The sequence below is a fragment of the Schistocerca nitens genome, chromosome 12 (genome assembly GCF_023898315.1).
Source record: "Schistocerca nitens isolate TAMUIC-IGC-003100 chromosome 12, iqSchNite1.1, whole genome shotgun sequence".
In the NCBI taxonomy this organism is placed as follows: domain Eukaryota; kingdom Metazoa; phylum Arthropoda; class Insecta; order Orthoptera; family Acrididae; genus Schistocerca; species Schistocerca nitens.
In genome coordinates, this window is record NC_064625.1 from 132,977,615 (window position 1) to 132,996,948 (window position 19,334).

Here is a 19,334-nt window from a genome sequence, read left to right on the forward strand (position 1 = left end):
CGTACTGAGAGAAAAAATCCCAGCGTATCCCCGTTCTCTTTTTGTCAAGTAAAGTTGATGCTGGTGACATTGAAGACCAAAATTAAGCCGGCTGGAGTGGCCGAGCGGTTCTAGGCGCTACAGTCCGGAACCGCGCGACCGCTACGGTCGCAGGTTCGAATCCTGCCTCGGGCATGGATGTGTGTGATGTCCTTAAGTTAGTTAGGTTTAAGTAGTTCTAAGTCCTAGGGGACTGATGACCGCAGATGTTAAGTCCCATAGTGCTCAGAGCCATTTGAACCATTTTTGAACCAAAATAAAATAAAACAGTAAAAAAGCCAGAAACAATACACCAGTACATCCAGTATATGGGTGGAATAGACACATCCGACATGATTCTGTGTGCGTATTTGGATGAGAGGAGAACTTTTCGTTACTAGAAGAAGGTAGCTTTTAACATAATGTCAAGAATGGTGTTGAACTCTCACATGTTACACAAAGAGAATAATAAAGGAATTAAAGTTTGTTCCAGATACGTATATACTGTAATGTTAACTGAGGCCTAGTCAGATGAATAGCTTCAAGAAAAAAATGCAACGAGCCTCGTGGTTCTCTGAGTTTGAGAAAACTTCCAGAGAAGAAAGAGTCAAGGTGCTGTGTGTGTACTAGTAAGGGAAGGAAAAGAAGGTCAAGGACTGTTTGTAATAGATGTAATAAGGGGTTGCATGGTGAATTTTTTCCTAAACACAAATGCTAAGTCATACTGTATACATGGAGATTCTGTAATGTTCTCTTCAAATAAATAATTATTATCTTTCTAAGTTGTTGTTGTTGTGGTCTTAAGTCCTGAGACTGGTTTGATGCAGCTCTCCATGCTACTCTATCCTGTGCAAGCTTCTTCATCTCCCAGTACCTACTGCAGCCTCCATCCTTCTCAATCTGCTTAGTGTATTCATCTCTTGGTCTCCCTCTACGATTTTTACCCTCCACGCTGCCCTCCAGTACTAAATTGGTGATCCCTTGATGCCTCAGAACATGTCCTACCAACCGATCCCGTCTTCTAGTCAAGTTGTGCCACAAACTCCTCTTCTCCCCAATTCTATTCAATACCTCCTCATTAGTTATGTGATCTACCCATCTAATCTTCAGCATTCTTCTGTAGCACCACATTTCGAAAGCTTCTGTTCTCTGCTTGTCCAAACTATTTATCGTCCACGTTTCACTTCCATATATGGCTACACTCCATACAAATACTTTCAGAAACGACTTCCTGGCACTTAAATCTTTCCTCGATGTTAACAAGTTTCTCTTCTTCAGAAACGCTTTCCTTGCCATTGCCAGTCTACATTTTATATCCTCTCTACTTCGACCATCATCAGTTATTTTGCTCCCCAAATAGCAAAACTCCTTTACTACTTCAAGTGACGCAAGCATCACCATACCCTCCTTTCAAGACAATATGCATTCTGTTCAACTGCTCTTCCAAGTCCTTTGCTGTCTCTGACAGAATTACAATGTCATTGGCGAACCTCATAGTTTTTATTTCGTCTCCATGGATTTTAATACCTACTCCGAACTCTTCTTTTGTTTCCTTTACTGGTTGCTCAATATACAGACTGAATAACATCGGGGATAGTCTACAACCCTGTCACACTTTCTCACTTCCTTCCCAACCACTGCTTCCCTTTCATGCCCCTCAACTCTTATAACTGCCAGCTGGTTTCTGTACAAATTGGAAATAGCATTTCGCTCCCTGTATTTTACCCCTGCCACCTTCATAATTTGAATTAGAGTATTCCAGTCAACATTGTCAAAAGCGTTCTCTAAGTCTACAAATGCTAGATACGTAGGTTTGCCTTTCCTTAATCTTTCTTCTAAAATAAGTCGTAGGGTCAGTATTGCCTCACGTTTTCCAACATTTCTAAGGAATCCAAACGATCTTCTGATCTTCTTTGAATAATAACACAAATTTCATATCCTTCATGTCATTTTACTGAGAAATGTGTGTAGATTCTATGGACTGTAGTTAGCCTTCTTAAATTGAAGCACAGTGTTGGATGTATGGAATCAAAGTCAAATTTAAAACATAAAAAAAAAGTTTATTTGGATTGTCACAATCAAATTCATTTCAAACATTATTTTAATCTGCGTAAGCCATAATACTTTTATCAATAAGTGGTAATTTTTTCATATTTTTGAAGTGAGTACTGTGTGATATATGGCAATTTAGATAGAATGTAACATAACGGTATAAATACACTTGACATTTTTAGGACACAGCACTCCAAATCGGCTGACTGCAAAAGGGTTCAGGCAGCGACGAGGATGTCGAAGTTTTGGGAGGTGCGGACGCAGCCGTACCACGTGCCGCCGTTCGCCATGCTGTAGAGCAGGCCGTCTTCGGGGTCAGCCTGCGGAAAAAAAGAAATGGTTCCAAAAATCAAGCAATTCATTCACTGATTCATTTCTAGTTCAGCAGAAGCTTCAGAAATGTTTAACAAGTCAGCTCTCCGAAAATATTTTCGGGCGTTGTATAAAAAACTCGCTATCATTAACTTGACGGAAAAATTATGCAGATGGAAGAGGAAGTAGGTGAAGGTATGATCGACGATGGAAAATACACTGAAGCGTCAAAGAAATTGGTACAGGGACGCGTGTTCAAACACAGATACATGTAAAAGGGCAGAATACGGCGCTGCGGTCGACAACGCTTATACAAGACAACCGGGAACTGCTGCTGCAATGACAGGTTATCAAGATTTAAGTGCGTTTGAATGTGGTGTTACAGTCGGCACACGAGCGATGAGACGCAGCATCTCCGAGGTAGCGATGAAGTGGGGATTTACCCATACTTCCTGTGGTGTCACCGCCAGACACCACACTTGCTAGGTGGTAGTTTTAAATCGGCCGCGGTCCATTAGTATACGTCGGACCCGCGTGTCGCCACTGTCAGTAATTGCAGACCGAGCGCCGCCACACGGCAGGTCTAGAGAGACTTACTAGCACTCGCCCCAGTTGTACAGCCGACGTTGGTAGGAAAGGTTCACTACGAATTACGCGCTCATTTGCCGAGACGATAGTTAGCATAGCCTTCAGCTAAGTCAATTGCTACGACCTAACAAGGCGCCATCACCAAGTTATATTGAGATGATAATACTGTATCAACAAGTCCAATGTTCACCAATTGTGGATTAAATTATTCCAGCATCTACGTACTTTTCTTTATAGCATTCATTACGTATCCTGTTTCAGACCTCACGCCAGCCTGCGTGAGCTTATAGCGTGCATTTCGGCCTTCTCTAGCAACATATCAAGTGACGACAAGGATAAAAACGGTCTTATTTATACTTGCTTAATTTACTTTTGTCATGGCTTCGCCACAATCTCCAGATGTACTGTCCGAATTTTATCGCTTGCAGAATCAGCAGACGCAGGCGTTATTGGATGCCCTTGGACAGCTCGTCCAGGGTCAACGTGCAATGCAAAACGATGCGGCAGCCGCCGCTTCACAGCTACCGCACCCACAGCATGCAGTTGCACCACCTTTTAGACGCTTCGATGCGGCCCTGGGAAGCTGGACGGAGTGGTCACGCCAATTTGGATTTCATCTCACCGCCTACAGAATTCAAGGTAACGAGCGGCAGCCTCATTTATTGGCGTTTGTAGGGGTGCAAACGTACCGTGTGATAGTGAAATTATTTCCCCGACGCGACGTAGCAACTCTGTCCTACGAAGAAATTTTGTCTGCTTTAGATGCCTATTTTAAAGAAACAGTCAATGTAGTTCCAAAAAGGTATACGTTCTTTCGTACAAAACGTACGGCCGGTCAAACTAATCGGGAGTGGGTTGCAACTTTGCAAGGCCTTACAAGGGATTGTGCTTTTGAGTGTGAATGTGGACTCCCTTATTCAGATACTATGGTGCGTGATGCAATTGCACAGAACGTTTCTGATGTTCGTATACGGGAGCAAATTTTGAAACTAGTCAATCCCTCCCTTCAACAAGTGATAGACATATTGGATAGGCAAGACACACTTGACTTTGCTCAGGAATCATTTGCAACTTCGCCAGCTGAGTGTCACATTAACCGGCCCGCCGGGCGAGCTGCACGGAACGGTAAACAGCCCTCGCGCACGTCCGCGCAGCCCCGTGTCCCGCGCCAGCATGCAACTGCAGTACTGAAGTCATGCCCGCGGTGTGCTACTAGACATTCGCGTGAGAATTGCCCGTCACGCCACGCTATTTGCTTTTTCTGTAATAAAAAAGGACATGTTCAGAGTGTTTGCCAGAAAAAGCTCCGATCGGACATTCACAACCATTCCAGGCCCTTTGCTTCGCGCCGGAATCGACCCAAGAATACTCAGGCTCGTGAAGCTTCGCCCATGGACATTCATGTCGTTAATTCCACTCCGCCCAGTGCCACTCTCTCTAACAGTGACTGTGTTCGTCCCACAAAAAGTGTGCGTCGACATCGACGGAAATCACGTCAAGTCGCGAGTGAGTCTGTACCAGTGTCTGTTCACGTTGCACGAGACAGTCGCTCTTGTCATCAGCAGGACAACAAACTTTATGTAGACTTGGACATTAATGGCAACGTGATCCTATTCCAGCTCGATACCGGAGCTGCAGTTTCACTAATCAATAAAGACACGTACAAACAACTGGGCAACCCTCCGTTGCGTGCCGCAAATGTTAAGTTACATGGTTATTCAGGACAGAATATCCCTGTGTTAGGACAGTGCAGCCTTCTTGCAACATACAAGGGACAAACAAAACTTGTGTCATTTTACGTCCTTTGTTCTTCTTCTGCAGTGAACTTGTTTGGTTTAGATTTATTTCAGTTGTTTAACTTGTCTATAGTAAATCAGGTCCTATCAGTGAACCAGACTGTGCCTTCAGCCAGTGTTTCTCGTCTATGTGAAGAGTTTGCAGACATTTATGCACCGGGCCTAGGTTGCACTAAGAACTATAAAGCACATTTGGAACTGAAAGTAAACGCGCACCCGAAATTTTTCAGAGCGCAATGTTCCCCACGCATTGCGTGATGAGGTCGCAAAAACATTACACGGTTTGGAATCACAAGGTGTAATTGAACGTGTGCAAGCTTCTCTATGAGCATCACCCTTAGTAATTTTGCCAAAACCTTCCGGAAAATTGAGACTTCGTGTGGACTTCAAGGCAACAGTAAATCCACAATTAGTGATTGCAACTTATCCTTTACCCCGCCCGGAAGGTCTTTTTGACAAACTGTGCCCGGGTACATATTTTTCGAAGTTGGACCTAGCAGATGCGTACTTGCAAATACCAGTGGACGTCGAATCCCAGCGCGTCTTGGTGGTTAACACGCATTTGGTTTGTATCGATTCCAAAGACTGCCATTCGGGTGTGCATCCGCCCCTGCATTGTTCCAGCAATATTTACAAACTGTTTGTGCGTCGGTCCCTACTGCAGCAAAGAAATTATTCACAAATCGAGAAAGAAGCTTTGGCTCTCGTGTTTGGTGTTACAAAGTTTCACGATTTCTTGTATGGTCGTCACTTTACCGTCGTTACAGACCACAAACCTTTGACGTCACTTTTTCATCCAAACAAGCCTGTGCCTCCACGTACAGCGCAGCAATTCATTCGCTGATCTATTTTCCTCTCGCAGTACCGATACGATATCTTGCATCGGTCCACTGCTAAGCACGGAAACGCCGAAGCGTTGTCCCGTTTGCCTGTTGCTGAGGATAGGGCATTCGATTCTTCCGAACTTGCTTGCATGTTCATTGATGCGGAAACCGATGACGTGGTCGAATCGTTTCCGATTGATTTTCGTCGTGTAGCTACAGCCACGGCTGCTGACCCTGTCCTTGCTACCGTTTTGCGTTTTGTTGCTACGCAATGGCCCTTGTCAAAGTAGCGGATCGCGGATCCGTTGGTTCGCCGATTTTTTGCTCACAAGGAGAGACTTTTTGTACGACGTGGTGTTTTGCTGTTGCATTCTGATAATGATCAGTCCAGAGTCGTGGTCCCACGTTCGTTACAGTCCTCTGTCTTAACGGCTTGGGGTATAGTGCGAACGAAACAACTTGTTCGTCAGCACTGTACTTGGTTCGGAATCGATGCTGCGATTACGAATATGTGCTCTTCTTGCATGGCGTGTGCCGAACAACAATCCGCACCGCCGCGGAAATTCTTTGCATGGCCGAAAGCCACTTCCCCTTGGCAACGCTTGCATGTCGATTTTGCTGGTCCATTCTGGAATGCTTGATGGTTGGTTCTGGTCGATTCATTCAGTAATTTTCCTTTTGTTGTCAAGATGTCTTCCACGACGTCATCTGCCACCATCCAAGCGTTATCTGCTATCTTTTGCATAGAAGGTCTTCCACAGACTATTGTTTCCGACAATGGCCCACAATTCATGTCCGCGGAATTTCAGTCATTCTGCAATGCCAATGGTATTCAACATCTGACATCCGCGCCGTTTTCGCCTCAATCCAACGGTGCCGCTGAACGATTGGTCCGGACTTTCAAGTCACAGATGTTGAAGTTGAAAGAGTCGCATTCTCGGGAGGACGCGTTATTGCTCTTCTTGTCCTCGTGTCGCTCTCAGCCCTGAGATGGTCGCTCGCCGGCTGAGTTGCTCCATGGTCGTCCTCATCGAACCTTGATGTATTTGCTACATCCGCCGCATCAGGTTCCTGTGCAGCGGCAGACACCTGCTTTTGCCCCAGGCGACGTTGTATACTATCGCAACTATCTCGGTTCACGGCGTTGGCTCGCAGGGCGCATTCTTCGCTGCCTCGGCCGCGCTATGTATCTGGTTTTGGGGGCCGCGTCGGCATCTCAATCAGCTGCGCCTCCGTCGTCGCACGGGTTCTGCCGCTCCCCGTCTGCTTTCAGCGACGGTGCCGTCCGGTCAGCGCCCTGGGGACCTATCTACTGGCTCGCCTCATCCCCAGGTGTTACCGACGCTGCCTTCCATTTTGCCCCATGGCGACGCGCCGCCGCCGCCGCCGCCTGTTCTCCCACCGGCGACGCCCGCAGTGGACGCTTCGCTGCAGCCGCCAAGCGCCTCCCTGGGTCACGCGCCGCCGATCGCTTCCCGTGACCAGCTGTCCTCCGACATGGACCTCTTGCCCGCTCCGGACCACATGGCGTCTTCGCCCGTCGGCTGCCCCGCCCCGATGGAGGTCGACCCTTCGGCCCCTCCTGTCTCTCTAGGGGCGCATACACCGCATATTGGCGTGCACCCTGGACTAGGTTTTCAGGCGTTTCCTAGCTCCCCTCGGACCGAATGGCCGGGTGCGGGTGGCACAGCCTCGCCTGTTGTTAGGCTCCCCACCAAATCGCATACGCCAACATGGGGTCCTCCCCACGGCGGGCGGAAGCCTTATAACACGACCGTTCGCCGATTTGCGGGGGAGGAATGTGGTGTCACCGCCAGACACCACACTTGCTAGGTGGTAGTTTTAAATCGGCCGCGGTCCATTAGTATACGTCGGACCCGCGTGTCGCCACTGTCAGTAATTGCAGACCGAGCGCCGCCACACGGCACTCGCCCCAGTTGTACAGCCGACGTTGCTAGGAAAGGTTCACTACGAATTACGCTCTCATCTGCCGAGACGGTAGTTAGCATAGCCTTCAGCTAAGTCAATTGCTACGACCTAGCAAGGCGCCATCACCAAGTTATATTGAGATGATAACACTGTATCAACAAGACCAATGTTCACCAATTGTGGATTAAAGTTAATTATTCCAGCAGCTACGTACTTTTCTTTATAGCATTCATTACGTATCCTGTTTCAGACCTCACGCCAGCCTGAGTGAGCTTATAGCGTGCATTTCGGCCTTCTCTAGCAACATATCACTTCCATTTCACGTGTGTACTGTGAATATCAGGAATCCGGTAAAACATCAAATCTTCTTGGTGTAGCAATTTCAATTGCCAGTGGTGTATATTATCTTCGGTTTCTGATGCATTCATCGTACTCACCCTTACTGTCCTTTACAATAAATCTATCTTCAGCTAACATACGGCATCACAAGTAAACACAGCACTACTGAAAACGTACATCGCTTGCCAGACTTCAGTTTGCGCGGAGGCGAAGACCGTGCCGCGACAAGACCAAAGATTGTTTAACAGTTACGTAACTTGCTCTCTCTCTCTCTGACTTTCACGTTGATGACATATAAAAATCAATACGACATGACCACCATACAATCTATATCACAGTACAAATTGTTTTAAAAAGTCAGACCCCTCCTTGTCAGAGAAGAATTTACTCTCATGGAGTAGACGAAATTCCGTCAGAGTTATATAGTTGGGAGAGTCAACAATAGCGAAATTAGTGTGCAAAATATATGAGACAGGCCAAACGCCCTCATATTCACAGAAGAATGTAGTAATTCCAGTTTCAAACCAGGCAGGAGCTGAGAGATGTTAACATTACAGAACCAGCAATTTAATAAGACATGTTTCCAAAATTCTGACATGCATTATTTGCAAAAGTATGGAAAAGCTGGTAAAAGCCGAACTCGAGGAAGAAGAGTTTGGAATTCTGGTAAATGTAGGAGAGAATGCGGGGGGAACTACTCACCTTGTCAATTATCTTAGCAGATGGGTTCAAGAAAGGTAAACCTTTGCTTAGAGCATATGCAGATTGACAGAAAGCTTTTGATAATGTTCATTAGGGTACACTCTTTGAAATTCTGAAGCTAGCAGGGTAAAATACAGGGAGTTTATGCGGCAAACAGATTTTAGATAGAACAGTGGAAGGACACGACAAGGGAGCAGTAGCTGAGAAGGGAATGAGACAGGGTTGTAGCCAATCGCCTGTGTTATTCAGACTGTACATTCACTGAAGTAAACCCAGAGCACTTTGGAAATGGGATTAAAGTTCAGGAAGTAGTAAAAGAACTTTGATGTTTGATGATTACACTGTAATTCTGAAAGAGAACGGAAAGCACATACAAGTGGACTGGAAGAGAATGGATAATTCTTGAAAAGCGGTTGTTGTTGTTGTTGTGGTCTTCAGTCCTGAGACTGGTTTGATGCAGCTCTCCATGCTACTATATCCTGTGCAAGCTTCTTCATCTCCCAGTACCTACTGCAGGCTACATCCTTCTCAATCTGCTTAGTGTATTCATCTCTTGGTCTCCCTCTACGATTTTTACACTCCACGCTCCCCTCCAATACTAAATTGCTGATCCCTTGATGCCTCAGAACATGTCCTACCAACCGATCCCTGCTTCTAGTCAAGTTGTACCACAAACTCCTCTTCTCCCCAAGTCTATTCAATACCTCCTCATTAGTTATGTGATCCACCCATCTAATCTTCAGCATTCTTCTGTAGCACCACGTTTCGAAAGCTTCTATTCTCTTCTTGTCTAAACTATTTATCGTCTACGTTTCAGTTCCACACAAATACTGTCAGAAACGACTTCTTGACACTTAAATCTATACTCGATGGTAGCAAATTTCTCTTCTTCAGAAACACTTTCCTTGCCATTCCTCTCTACTTCGACCATCATCAGCTATTTTGCTCCCCAAATAGAAAAACTCCTTTACTACTTTAAGTGTCACATTCCCTAATCTAATTTCCTCAGCATCACCCTACTTAATTCGACTACATTCCATTATCCTCGTTTTGCTTTTGTTGGTGTTCATCATATATCCTTCTTTCAAAACACTGTCCATTATGTTCAACTGCTCTTCCAAGTCCTTTGCTGTCTCTTGATACAATTACAATGTCATCGACGAACCTCAAAGTTTTTATTTCTTCTCCGAATTTTTCTTTTGTTTCCTTTACTGCTTGCTCAATATACTGATTGAATAACATCGGGAAGAGGCTACAACCCTGTCTCACTCCCTTCCCAAACACTGCTTCCCTTTCATGCCCCTCGACTCTTATAACTGCGATCTGGTCTCTTTACAAATTGTAAATGGCCTTTCGCTCGTTGTATTTTTCCCATGCCACCTTTAGAATTTGAAACAGGGTGTTCCACTGTCAAATGCTCTCTCTAAGTCTACAAATGCTAGAAACATAGGTTTGCCTTTCCTTAATCTATGTTCTAAGATAAGTCGTAGGGTCGCTATTGCCTCACGTGTTCCAATATTTCTACGGAATACAAACCGATCTTCCCCGACGTCGGCTTCTACCAGTTTTTCCATTCGTCTGTAAAGAATTTTGTCTGTAAAGTATTTTGCAGCCGTGATTTATTAAGCTGATAGTTCGGTAACTGCCACATCTGTCAACGCCTGCTTTCTTTGGGATTGGAACTATTATATTCTTCTGGAAGTCTGAGGGTATTTCGCCTGTCTCAAACATCTAGCTCACCAGATGGTAGAGTTTTGTCAGGACTGGCTCTTCCAGGGCTGTCAGTAGTTCTAATGGAATGTTGTCTACTCCGAGAGCGTTGTTTCGACTTAGGTCTTTCAGTGCTCTGTCAACCTCTTCACGCAATATCATATCTCCCATTTCATGTTCACCTACATCCTCTTCTATTTCCATAATATTGTCATCAAGTACATCGCCCTTGTATAGATCCTCTATATACTCTTTCCACCTTTCTGCTTTCCCTTCTTTGCTTAGAATTGGGTTTCCATCTAAGATCTTGATATTCATACAAGTGGTTGTCATTTCACCAAAGGTCTCTTTAATTTTCCTGTAGACAGTATCTATCTTACCCCTAGTGAGATAAGCCTCTATATCCTTACATTTGTCCTCTAGCCATCCCTGCTTAGCCATTTTGCACTTCCGGTCGATCTAATTTTCGAGACGTTTGTATTCCTTTTTGCCTTCATTCAGAGGTTAGCAGATGAACATCAGCCAAAGTAAAATAGGGCCATCATGTCATCGGCATGAGCGAGCACCTCCATAAATAATGGTATTGTTGACGGAGCCTTTCTGATAGTACGACCGCTGAACAGATGATACCACGCACCATCATGAGGCGACCATACTGACGTATAATAGTGTCTGCATTCCCAGCAGAATCACAATAAAAATATAAAGAGAACGATCTCTCAAACACTATTTTTCCGATATATTGTACGACTAGTTTACGAGCCACTTTATTAGGTCACTTTTATCAACTGAAGACACAAAGTTTGTAAATGAGTTGCCATCATGTTATGGAACTTTATTTGTAATGTTCTGTCTACATCGCACAAATTTTACAATTCACAGTTACCCACTTCGGCCACTGCAGTCGTCAGATCTGTTACAAATACGAGGTGCATTCAAGTTCTAAGGCCTCCGATTTTTGTTCTCCGTACTGGAAAGAGATAGAAACATGTGCATTGTTTTAAAATGAGGCCGCGTTCATTGTCAATACATCCCAGAAATGGCAGCACCGTACGGCAGATGGAATTTTACCGCCAGTGGCGAGAATGAGAACTGTTTTCAATACTTAAAATGGCGACGTTTTCCTTACTTGAACAGCGTGCAATCATTCGTTTTCTGAATTTGCGTGGTGTGAAACCAATTGAAATTCATCGACAGTTGAAGGAGACATGTGGTGATGGAGTTATGGATGTGTCGAAAGTGCGTTCGTGGGTGCGACAGTTTAATGAAGGCAGAACATCGTGTGACAACAAACCAAAACATCCTCGGGCTCGCACAAGCCGGTCTGACGACACGATCGAGAAAGTGAAGAGAATTGTTTTGGGGGATCGCCGAGTGACTGTTGAACAGATCGCCTCCAGAGTTGGCATTTCTGTGGGTTCTGTGCACACAATCCTGCATGACGACCTGAAAATGCGAAAAGTGTCATCCAGGTGGGTGCCACGAATGCTGACGGACGACCACACGGCTGCCCGTGTGGCATGTTGCCGAGCAATGTTGACGCGCAACGACAGCATCAATGGGACTTTCTTTTCGTTGGTTGTGACAATAGATGAGACGTGGATGCCATTTTTCAATGCAGAGACAAAGCGCCAGTCAGCTCAATGGAAGCACACAGATTCACCGCCACCAAAAAAATTTCGGGTAACCGCCAGTGCTGAAAAAATGATGGTGTCCATGTTCTGGGACAGCGAGGTCGTAATCCTTACCCATTGCGTTCCAAAGGGCACTACGGTAACAGGTGCATCCTACGAAAATGTTTTGAAGAACAAAGTCCTTCCTGCACTGCAACAAAAACGTCCAGGAAGGGCTACGCATGTGCTGTTTCACCGAGACAACGCACCCGCACATCGAGCTAACGTTACGCACGTTTCTTCGTGATAACAACTTTGAAGTGATTCCTCATGCTCCCTACTCACCTGACCTGGCACCTAGTGACTTTAGGCTTTTTCCAACAATGAAAGACACTCTCCATGGCCGCACATTCACCAGCCGTGCTGCTATGGCCTCATCGATTTTCCAGTGGTCCAAACAGACTCCTAAAGAAGCCTTCGCCGCTGCCATGGAATCATGGCGTCAGCGTTGTGAAAAATGTGTACGTCTGCAGGGCGATTACGTCGAGAAGTAAAGCCAGTTTCATCGATTTCGGGTGAGTAGTTAGTTAGAAAAAAAATCGGAGGCCTTAGAACTTGAATGCACCTCGTAGAAGAGCAGAGATGTAGTCAACTATGTTTAATTGGCTCAAGCGTAATCTGTAACAGGCCAAGTGATACATAAGAAAATGAAAACTACTTTCATGAGCCATGTATAGTAACCATATACGGGGTGGTTTTTCCACCGTGTACAAACTGGAATGAATCTAATGAACTTACGTCCGGAAATGCGTGGTTTCCATGCTAGAGACAATTTTTTCAATAATACATTGTCACAGAGGCTGCGGTCTAATGTGCATTGTACTGAGCAGCCAGAGTTACCGTATGTATACATTCATCCGTTATGGACCATCGGACAAAGTCTGGCATGTATGTCCTGATGCAATAATTTACCAACAGCCGTATGTATTGCAGAAATTAATTTTATGAACTTCTTATGTGCTACTAGTTCCGGCATTACGTTGACGCCTACTTCAGGCCCCACACGTCATAGTCGTACAATCGCTATACGCAGAAGGAGCCACATAACTGGATCCATGAATAAAATCATTATGCAACGGCTGTTGGTGGCCAGGCGACACAGAATCGTTATGCAACACCAACGTGGGCATCATAATTTTTTGCACGTCGCGGTTCACGTTTCACATGTGGCTGAACACTTTCTATTTCCTTAAATAACGTAACTATCCGGCGAAAGGTCCGAACACTTGGACGATGTCGTCCAGGATACCGAGCAGCATACACAGCACACGCCCGTTGGGCATATTGATCACAATAGCCATACATCAACACGATATAGACCTTTTCCGCAACTGGTAAACGGTCCATTTTAACACGGGTAATGTATCACGAAGCAAATACCGTCCGCACTGGCGGAATGTTACGTGATACCACGTACTTATACGTTTGTGACTATTACAGCGCCATCTATCACAAAGCGATAAAAGTGGTCCAACTAAAACATTCATATTTCCTTACGAACTAGACGAATATGTAATAAAAAATGGGGGCTCCTATTTAAAAAAACGCGGTTGATATCCGTTTGACCTATGGCAGCGCCATCTAGCGGGGCAACCATAGCGCCATCTGGTTTCCCACTTCAAGCTAGACAAGTTTCGTACTTTGAAGTTTTTCCGTTTGATGTTTATTTCGTGAGATAATTGGCCCGGTCACTATCGATGGACCACCCTGTATATGGCAGCTATGCATGGCTCTTAACCATGTAAATAGTTCGCATTTTTCTTATGTATCACATGTCCTGTTATACACTTTGCCTCAGTCAATTGAACTTAGCTCGATGCAACACTGATTTTCGATTTGTAACAAATCTGAACTTGACAGTAGCCGAGACCGCTGACTGGTAATTGTAAAATTTGTGTGACCTAGCCAGCTTGACAGGCCTTTAGAAATAAGATTATTGTTTCACAAATGGTACTTGAGCGTGCACACACCAGTACAGCATACATGAGGGTAGCGAAGTAAGAGTGCCGCAAGAGTGATATAGGGTTGTATGTGGCGTACCCTTATATTAGGAGCTGTTTGAAGGGCACGTACCGTTCCGAAGTGGTATTTCCCTTCGTCGAATGCCCTTCCGAAGTACAACGGCCTTCCAGAGGCTGTTCTTCCGCAGACGATGGCGTTCTCTGGAGCCACGTAGCCGCCCATGGCTGGTTGCCAGGAAGTCTTGCGGCACGAGAGCACCTGGAAAGTCAAAGCACCATACTGGAGTCTCACAGAAAGGTCGCACACGAGCTGAACCCTGAAACACTTCTCAGAAGTCCGCATCAAACCAGCTGCGCAGTAAAAGCTGAATATACGGGGTGTTCAAAAAGCCTCTCCGCAGTGCCGTATGATAGTTAGCCGCATGTGCCGTTTGCCGCAGTGAATATAGCGGAATGAAACTCAGTGAAATACAAGTTATTAATTTATTGAACATTCATTTTTAAATGGTTCAAATGGCTCTTAGCACTATGGGACTTAAATTCTGAGGTCATCACTCCCCTAGAACTTAGTACTACTGAAACCTAACTAACCTAAGGACATCACACACATCCATGCCCGAGGCAGGATTCGAACCTGCGACCGTAGCGGTCGCGCGGTTCCAGACTGAAGCGCCTAGAACCGCTCGGCCACACCGGCCGGCAATATTCATTTTTACTAACAAATTTTCACATAAATGTTGAAACTGTACCCCCTGTTGTTGAATACAGAATTTAATTAGTCTAATCATGTTTCCAAAAACAAGCTGTATCATTTCTTCTGTAACAGAAGCAGTGAAAGTGGATATTGCAGTTTTCAAGAGCGAGGTGGTGCAGTGGTTAGACACTGGACTCGCTATCGGGAGGACGACGGTTCAATCCCGCGTCCGGCCATCCTGATTTAAGTTTTCCGTGATTTCCCTAAATCGCTCCAGGCAAATGCCGGGATGGTTCCTTTCAAAGGGCACGGCCGACTTCCTTCCCCGTCCTTCCCTAATCCGATGAGACCGATGACCTCGCTGTCTGGTCTCCTTCCCCGACACAACCAACCAACCAGTTTTCAAATCATCGATGGATTTTGGACGCGTTTTTATAGACAGTTGCTTTCGCTGCACCCCAGAAGAAAAAGTCAGGTGGTGTTAGGTAAGGCGATCGTGGAGGCCAAAGTCCCTGTGAAATTATGCGATCACCGAAAACATCAGCAAGCGGCGACACTGAAACGCGAGCTGTATGCGCGGTTGCACCATCTTGTTGAAAATAACCGTTCAGTATTTCACTTAACACAAGTTCTCCTATCAATGGATGCAGAATATCACTGCAGTATCGTTGTGCGTTCCTTGTTTCGTTGAAAAATGTGGGACCCACAATCCGACGTCTAGAAATTGCTGTCCAAACTCCCATTTTCACAGAGTGAACTGGTTCCTCATGAATACACAATGGATTTGCAGTACTCCACATACGAGAATTTTGCGAGTTCATGTACCCGGATAAATGAAACCACGCTTCATCATTGAAAAACGTTTCATTAAGAATATCCCTTCCATTCAGTTGAACGAAATTTTTGAACGATTGACCATAATGCACTCTATTGCCATGATCAGTATTTTTTAGTTCTTGCACGACTCTCATTTTGTATGGGAAAAGTTCTAATATTTTCCTTACAGCTATGCGGGCCGTTCCGACACTAACATCGATTTCCTGGGCGAATTTTCTTACTGACTTGTTCGGACTCGTGGACATTTTTTCGGGAATATCGAGTAGTTTATCCTCAGCCAAAACGCTAGGACGACCACTTCTCGGTGCATCTGTCATTGAACCCGTACTTCGAAATTTGTCAGTCAAATCTCGCACAGTATCGCGATGTGGGAGTATTGTCTCCGGGAAAACTGAATTAAATGTTTGACGAACTGAAACTGTTTACCGCCAGCTTTGAACACTCGTTCGACTAAAAACACACGTTCTTCAATGGTTATCATTTTAACAATGACATAAACGAAACAAACGAGCAAAGGAACTTAAACGCTCAAGTCAACACGTAACGACACACACCAACGATACTACTGACGCTGGCTGAGATAAACGAAACAGTGGAATGTTGGGAGAGTCCACTTGAAGGGAAGTAACCCAGGCAGGAGAACAATCATACGGCACGCGGGGCTAACAATCATACGGCACTGAGGAGAGACTTTTTGAATGATAGCATTCAGTTTTTGTTGCTGCAGCCTCTTCCGGAATTAAGGTGTTGCCAAATTTGGAAAAAAAACATTTGTAGGTATTTCACATTTAAAAGAGCTGTAATCGATAAAAACGTGTCAGCACTGCACTTAATAGTCCATCTCTGACGCTACTACTGTATCACACAAAATATTTAGTGATGAGTCAAATGAAGCTAAGCACAGGATTATCAAAAACTAGTTACAGGTTAACAACATTTTAAAATAGAAGCTACTGCAAACACATACTTTCAATTCTGAAGACAAGCAAAGTTGCTAGACAGGAAAGAAATTCAGTTCAGTTGCGAGTATCGCAAGACTTATCTCTGTTTTAAGATACGATGTGGTGCATCAGCGACAAACTTGACTTAACAGCCAGTGCATTTTGTAAGCAGTTATAAAAATACATAGAATATTACTAATCATAAAATTCGATAAGTGAAGAATTGAAAATGTCTTCGAAATAGCTATAATATATTCTTCACCACTTAGGTGTGTACAACTAAAACTATTCACAAGTGCTGCACGTCTCTAATGACCTTGTTGCCGACGGGATGTTAAACACTAATCTCCTTCTCATATATGCTTCACAAGACACATCCTCATGTCTAACAACAATAAAAAAAATAGGAAATAAATATGTAAAAAATCCGCTTCAGTTGCGAAATGTTTCTGGTCTTTACCCAGGTTTCAGCTAGAGTAATCTAGCCTTCTTCAGAAGCATAAAATAAACTAATACACGCCAGAATAAGGCACACAAAAAGGTTAAGTACCGTGGTACCATGTTAAGCAACGTTACTTAGCTGAGGAACAGCCCCAGCCCCTCTTCGTGGAAAGCGGTCGGTTAGCCGCGGACGCTACGTTGAATATTTTCTCTATATTCTCCTGGTTAAAGACTACCCGCCACGATAACCGAGAGCGCTACGGCACTCCTTCCTGGACTCCGGTAGGCGCGCCGGCTCCAGATCGAATCCGCCAGGCGGCTTAACGAGGGCCAGCCCGAATGTGGTTTTTAGGCGGTTTTCCACATCCCGCTAGGTGAATACCGGGCTGGTCCCCACGTTCCGCCTCAGTTAACACGCGTCGCAGACATTTGAAACACGTTCGCCCTATTTCACTATTTACACTAGATGCAGACAGCTGGGGTAGACCGATTCCATCCCCGGGGGTACGGGGTGGTGGCAGGAAGGGCATCCGGCCGCCCCTAAAACTAACACTGCCAAATTCGTTGTAGCCACGCCGACCCTGCGATCGCTGTGGGACTATGGCGTCAGCGAAAGAGAGAAGAAAGAAAGATTGTCCTGGTTAAAGACCAGTAACATTTCGCAACTGAAGCGGATTCTTGACATATTAATTTATCACAGTTGCTGACAGGGCCGCAACATGTTAAAAAACAGTAGAAAATGCCGGGAACGACTTATGGAGTTCTCTAGTACGTGCCTTCATGTCACTGCAAAATCGGTCACCACAGTTCAATACCGCCCCCCCCCCCCCCCCCCCCCCAGGCAACACAGTCTGTTGCTAGGTACACTGTCTTTCAGGTAAGGCACTCTCCACTACCGTTAAAAACAAATGGAGCTAAAATCTCTTTCATTGTAAATTCATGAGTATTGCAAATGATCTGAAGTTCATCAGGTTATTTGTTAAAATATGGTAAATATACACTGACTTTAAAGAGAAACACCTTGAACGTCTAGAGACAGGACGATCATATTCACAGGACGTGTATATTAGCACTTTCTGCAGAAATGATTAGTATTTTAGTTACCTCGGTTAAGCATGTGTCGCCGGCCGGTGTGGCCGGGCAGTTCTAGGCGTTTCAGTCTGGCACCGCGCGAACGCTACGGTCGCAGGTTCGAATCCTGCCTCGGGCATGGATGTGTTTGATGTCTTTAGGTTAGTTAGGTTCAAGTAGTTCTAAGTTCTAGGGGACTGATGACCTCAGATGTTAAGTCCCATAGTGCTCAGAGCCATCTGAACCAACATGTGTCATGGTGCGTGGTAGGCACAAGGTCTGCCATGGGCCCTGATAAATTATTCCATACGTGGTGGCATCGACGCGTACAAGGCGCGAATGGCGTCCTATGGTACAGCCATCTACGCTGCATTCACCTGGTCCCAAAGTTCATCTGTGGTGGTCGGCATTGGATCACAGCGCAGCACCCGTCCTTTCACGATATCCCACACACTTCCGATTGGCAACAAGTCAGGTGATCTGGTGGGCCACGGCAAAAGGCTGATATACTGTGCCAATAAGAAGGCTCTAAATCGTGAAGGAACATGTTATGTAATGTTATGTTTTGTTATCCGGGGACCTAGAGACGACGGAGAGGCTCCGTCCCCGCCGCAGCTGCAGTGGTCCACAACCCCACGACGATTATCACAGTCCACTTCACCCCTCCCCGCCCCACAAAGAAGCCAGGGTTATTGTGCGGTTTGGCCCCCAGTTGACCCCCCCCCCTCCCCCAGGGAACATCTCGCACCAGACGAGTGTAACCTCTATGTTTGTCTGGTAGAGTAATGGTGGTGTACACATATGTGGAGAACTCGTTTGCACAGCAATCGCCGACATAGTGTAGCTGAGGCGGAATAAGGGGAAACAGCCCCACATTCGCCGAGGCAGATGGAAAACCGCCTAAAAACCACCCACAGACTGGCCGGCTCACCGCACCTCGGCACAAATCAGCCGAGCGATTCGTGAAAGTGACCGGCGCTCCTTCCCGCCCAGAAAGCCGTGCGTTAGAGCGCACGGCCAACTGGGCAGCCGAAGGAACATGTGGTTGTGCATTGTCTTGCTGAAAAATTGCGTCTGGGGTGTTGTGCAGAAAGGGTACGGCTACAGATCTCAGGATCTCTTCACGTAGGTCACACTGGGAACAGTGTCCTGGACAAACACCAACTATAATTTGTGATTGTATCCAAAATCACCCCACACCATAAGGCCCTGAACTGGCGCTGTATGTCTCGTGCGAATGCAGTCACTGTGATGGGGCTCCCCTGCCTGCGGCGAACGAAAATGCGGTCATTATTTTGAACCTGGATTCGTCCGAAGACACTATCCAATGCCATTCCTGATCCCAGTGACTTTGTTCCATACGTCATTGCCCTCTAGCATGTCTGCACGTTCGCCAAACGTAGGCAGAGAAGTGGACGATGAGCACGTAACCCATACCGTAACGAA

At 45.6% G+C, this 19,334-nt stretch overlaps 1 protein-coding gene across 1 annotated transcript in view; it reads right to left on the reverse strand.

The window, feature by feature from the left end:
• Positions 1 to 2,057: 2,057 nt before the first annotated feature.
• The window catches only part of LOC126215203 (uncharacterized), a 171,675-nt gene continuing 154,398 nt past the window's right edge, over positions 2,058 to 19,334 (reverse strand). The window contains exons 5-6 of the mRNA XM_049941867.1: positions 14,017 to 14,163; positions 2,058 to 2,390 (exon numbers count right to left, since the gene is read on the reverse strand). Coding sequence (XP_049797824.1) covers positions 2,289 to 2,390; positions 14,017 to 14,163 — 249 coding nt within the window. The 3' untranslated portion in view covers positions 2,058 to 2,288. The remainder of the gene's footprint in view (positions 2,391 to 14,016; positions 14,164 to 19,334) is intronic.